The sequence below is a fragment of the Nuphar pumila genome, chromosome 9 (assembly GCF_984573655.1).
Source record: "Nuphar pumila chromosome 9, dmNupPumi1.hap1.1, whole genome shotgun sequence".
NCBI classification, from domain to species: Eukaryota; Viridiplantae; Streptophyta; class Magnoliopsida; order Nymphaeales; family Nymphaeaceae; genus Nuphar; species Nuphar pumila.
The window spans coordinates 127403333-127408495 of record NC_143257.1 but is presented as its reverse complement, the minus strand read 5'-3'; the positions used below and the strand labels follow the sequence as shown (position 1 = coordinate 127408495).

General features: G+C 42.2%; 1 protein-coding gene across 1 annotated transcript; it reads right to left on the bottom strand.

Moving 5' to 3' along the window:
• Positions 1–3434: 3434 nt before the first annotated feature.
• On the bottom strand, positions 3435–4223 carry LOC149829393 (uncharacterized). The gene is made up of 2 exons (XM_090017368.1): positions 4042–4223; positions 3435–3862 (listed from the first exon to the last, which is right to left on the bottom strand). Exons 1-2 carry the CDS (start codon positions 4166–4168, stop codon positions 3591–3593), a joined length of 399 nt encoding a protein of 132 aa, XP_089873494.1. The 5' UTR covers positions 4169–4223; the 3' UTR covers positions 3435–3590.
• Positions 4224–5163: the final 940 nt, after the last annotated feature.

Genomic DNA, 5163 nt, shown 5'->3' with positions numbered 1-5163 from the left:
TTGTCTCTACGATTCGATCGACCAACCAACCGAATCACCACCGTCCAAAAAACTCCTCCTCCTCGAACCAACCGATCTTTTTCTTTTCTTTCCTCGTCGGCGAAAACTTTAGATGGTCGATTCCAAACGCAATGATTTCGATCCCATCTCCACGAAAAAACGTCCCCCAAAACTAAAAACGATCTCAAACCAACGGAAACCAAATGCGGCGAATTCTTGGTATCGAAGAAGCGAAGGTGAGGCGTTGGGTGAAAGAGTGTTGGGTTCAGGAGGAGGCCAAGGCCAAGGCTAATTGGAAGGTGGCCATCGGAGGCGAGATCAGGTGTGAACGTTGGATGTTGACGATACGAAAGGCCGAAACGAAAGGGGGTTGCAGGTTTTCGGGGATTCGGATTCTCCACCAATCATAAACCGACGCGTTTTGACGGTTTCTTTTTTTTTTTTTGACCCCGAGGAGAGAGGAAAAAACCAATGGAAACACTCTTCCAGCAAAACTCCAGAAGACCCGAAACTCGGCCAATTTGAAACGAGAGAAAGAGATGAATGGGGGAGGGAGAGGGAAGGATATATATATATATATATATATATATATATATATACTGAGAGAGAGAGAGAGAGAGAGAGAGAGAGAGAGAGAATTGAATATGGTGTAGCGGAAGCCAGATGAATTACAAGGGTAAAAAGGAGAGGGTGCTGACGCAGCATGACAATGAAATGAAAACGAAGTACGCTTTCCGTGTGGAGGGTGAGAGACTGAGAGAGATGCGCTTTTGCTGATTCGAAAGGGGGTTCCCTCTTTTTGTTATCTTCACACATGAAAACTAGTCCCCTCAACCACGAAATTGCCCCTACAGTCTCTCCCATCTACGTACGAATGGGATTGTGAAAAGGTCTCAACCACGAAATTGCCCCTACAGTCTCTCCCATCTACGTACGAATGGGATTGTGAAAAGGTGATTGGACAAGAAAACCTCCACCTTGCCAACCTTTTCTGTTAAGTCTCGGCCTGTACAATTGAATCTGAAGGTCTACAATCTACATCTCTACATAAAGACAACTTTGAGTCATTAGAAGATGACAACTACCATCTAAACCAGTATTTTTATAGGTTTTTTATTCTTCTCTTAAATCTAATTTGATTTTATAAGTATCAGCTCTTGAATCATTCAATTATTATGCATAAACAAAGACATTTTTACTCTGCATAAATATTTAAGTATTAAAATTTTATATTTTTTATAAATAATAAGTGATCAAACTGTTGATTATTAAAAAAATTTACCATACCAAATACGTGTAAGTGGTTAGGGATGGTAGTAAACTAGGGAAAACAAGGATGGAGGACATGAAATAAGGAATAATCTGAAGATGAAGGTTAAAATCAAAACCCGCGGAGAATGGAGGCGGGGATGGACTTACTTTTGCCCCGCTTCACCCTGGCCCCGATCTCCATTAAAAAAATTACTATCATACCTTTATACATGTTATAAAATCTAATATATATATATATATATATATATTCTTAATCTGTGTGAGCTCTCAATTTTTTTTATGATTGTTCAAATATTTGTGCATTAAGCACTTTTGATCACCCTCCATCTTCAGTTGTGGGGTGGAAGGCTTAATGCACTGTCATGTGATTGTACCTGATACGGACTCTTCCTCTAACGGCGGAAGACAGCAGGGGGCGGAAGGACCGAAAAAATAAGGTCACGTCTCGCCCCGGTTTGAACCAAGGATGGAGGACATGAAACGAGAATAGAGTGGAGAAAGAGATTAAAATCAAAACTCGTGCAGGGATGAAGGTGAAGATGGAGGGCACAATTTTAAGATAAGGCAGGGGGTGGATACATTGTCTCCTGCCCCCACCGCTGTCCGCTACCATCCCTATACTTGGTTGGATTTGCGAGAAATAAAAAATGTGATGAAAATGCCCAGCTTACACGGTAGTTCTCGTGACTCATTCATGTCTTTGTAAATTTAATAAGTTAGTACGCATTAGGGTGGGCTAAGGGCACGCCCAATGAAACACATATGGTTCGGTTCGGTTCGGTTCGGTTCGGTTCAGGCTTCAGCCAACTGGGTTTTTTCCGTTATTTATGTGAAACGGAGTCCAGTGACGAAATGATTTAGGATGGATCGTCTTTAAAAACTGTGTGCCCTTATATTCAAATGGGGAGCCGCCTGCGCTGGTCTACCAGGACGGCATACTCGCCACGTCATTTTGTCACGTGGTAATCTGTCTGTTCTTCTCTCGTGTTCTATTTGACTGGAACGGCCGGCACTGCCCACTTGATACACACTAAGGCCGATACGGGAAAACGTTCCGATTCCCTTTTCAAACACAATCCAAGTGCTTGGCTTTCAAGTTTGGTCGAGTAACCAAAGATATGTCAGCTTGGTCTCTGTCAAATCTCCGTAGGAGTGACACAAAATTATCCAGAAAATGTTGAAAATCAATTGATGCAAGTCAGGAGCGAGATTTCACCCAATTTAAGTAGGATCTAGAGTTGATTTGAATCAAAATCTGACCTAATTGCATTTTTAGATGCAAATAGCTTGTTTGTTCTAGTTTTTTCAGATCCAGTATTACCATATGTAATTCAGATTCAACCTTACCCTCCTCTGATCTGATTCAGATCTGGATCCATATTTGGATCAACTTTTTATATTTTGGATTTAGATCTGACAAGATCCATCCCAAATCCAACCCGGTTGCACCCCTACCGAGGGATCTCATACTCAGATCCCACAAAGGGTTATGTTATCCTCTAGTTTGCCCATCCCAAAACAAGGAAAACACTATGATTCAGTTAGCACCGGGGAATCATGTGGGTCCAAAGGCATTGACTTGGATGTATCTGAAAGGAGTCCAGAATCCATCGCAAATCCTTCCAATTTGCAAGGTAACTGCTACCATAGTGACAAATTTGTAATTTTTTAAAATATTGAAAAAACATGTTTGGTAAATATAAAAAACGATGATTAAATTGCGATATTTCCAAAAATATTGTGATTTTATCAGTTTGACCTGGGATAGGTTTACGCTTTGGTTAACCCAGTTTAGTCCTGATTAACTAACCCGATGAATCGGGTTCAAAACCAACCACAGAAACTATTGGTCTTGTGCATTGATTTTGACTTGGACTCCAGACATGTTTGGTCCAGCTTACGAAGTCCTCAAAAGTTTTTTTTTTTTCTTCTTTTGCTAGGCCAAGATCAGATCTTTCCACCACCGATCTCTGATTGAGAGGCCTTGGGATGTTGATAACAACCCTTGAGGGTTTCCTTTGCCTATAGGAAAGCACACCTTGCAGCAAGGGATGCATCCCGTGGGTTTCGAACTCGTGACATCATGTCAACTTGGTGACATTCACAAGTCACCCATGTTGTACCAACTACACGTTCAACAAAAAAAAAAAAGAAAAAAAGACGAAAGAATCACATGTCCAATCCACACAAAAGAATATATGGCATTTATTCAAATCTTCAAAACCTGCCTTGGTTGAGTTTTCTACGTAGGAATCTTCTTTCTTCTACCTATGCGCCAGAAGAAGAAGAAAAAGAGGAGGATGATGATGATTGATGAATCAATGGTGAGTATGGAGGTATCGATGCAAGATTCCTCTCATGGCTAGGTCTTCCCTAATCCCTCTGTACAACGCCACCCTATTGAGGGGCATATCTGCCGGATTCCCAGCCGGATTGTGGTGGTATTGTTCTCCGTCCACCGCCGGAGTTGAGCCTGCACCCCGCCTTGTTATCCTCGGCCGGCTCTTCCTGTACGCCTTATTAGTCGAAGAAGGCTGAACGACGTCATCTGCGAACTTCACGCTCTTCTTCACGGCCTGGTCCCTGTGTCCTACAGAATTAAACCATATATGGCACCAAAACATCAACCAATTACAAACAAACCCATCGGCACCAAATTAAACACAGAAAAGAAAGAAACCCAAAATTCGAGAATTGTAAGAAGAAATTAATTATAGGAAGAATGAACATCAAACGAAGAGAAATGAACTCGAGAAGTAATGTCAGTACCCATTTCGCATTCGATGCTCTCTTTGAAATCCGAGACGAGTTTCTGGTGTGCCTTGAGAGCAACGTAGAGGATGCTGCCCAAAACGGCGACGACCGCCATGAACCCAACTCCTTGAGAGCTCATCATCGATCGGCGCCGGTAACTCTTTGTTGCCACACACCATCAACAAAAATGAAATGAACGAATGAGTCGGGCCCAAAAAAAATTGACGGGAAAAAACAATTTACAAGTTTTGTGGTCCCCTGAGTTTTTGTATATTGGATTGGGGTGGACGGGAGGGAAAAGAGTTTTTATCAAGGGAACTTGAATGTGCTGCCTTGACTATGAAAAACAATTCAAGGCGTAAATTCAGTGGTTTATTTGGTGGTCAAAAGTGGATAATACTCGATACGACGATTTTCAACCAACCCCGAGTAACGGTTAAAGGGATAACTACCACTGGGACAGAAGGAACCCCCCCCCTTATCACTCACTCACTATGTCAGGGTCCTGAAAAAGGATTGGCCATCTTAATTTAGCGGTCAAAGAAAAAAAAAAAGGAAACTTGGGGGTGAGGGGAAACGTTTTCGCTAGGCTTAGTGTAGGCCCGTTAATTTGTTGCACGGGAGGGGCTTTCCTGGGAAAAGAGGCATCCGGTTGGTAAAGGCACCACCGCTATGCTTGCTTTCCAGACCCAATTAATCTCAAGCGAACAAGCAATGAAAGAAGTGGAAATGTCCCCTATTGAGAGAAGAGTTTCACGCCACTAATCTTAGCTTATGAAGAAGATCTTCTTCCCCTTATACCGTGGCTTGAAGGAAACGACAACTTGAGAGGTTTTTGTCTCGATATATCTCCACCACCGCCCGCGCCTCCTTATCAAAATCATCGTCTTCACAGCAGCCAACATTAACATTAATGCGTTCACAGCCAGCCTACCACTCCTTGCAATCAAATCAGCAAAAAAGATCCAATTATAAGATCTGGCAAAAAAGAATGTGCTTTATCTCCGACCAGGAAAAAGGGTCGTACGTATATGATCATATATATCTATCTATGATTGGTTGTGCATATCATACGTTTTGATCCTAGCCGTCCAACCAAATGCATCTCGACAGCTAGATCACATCCTTTTTTCACCT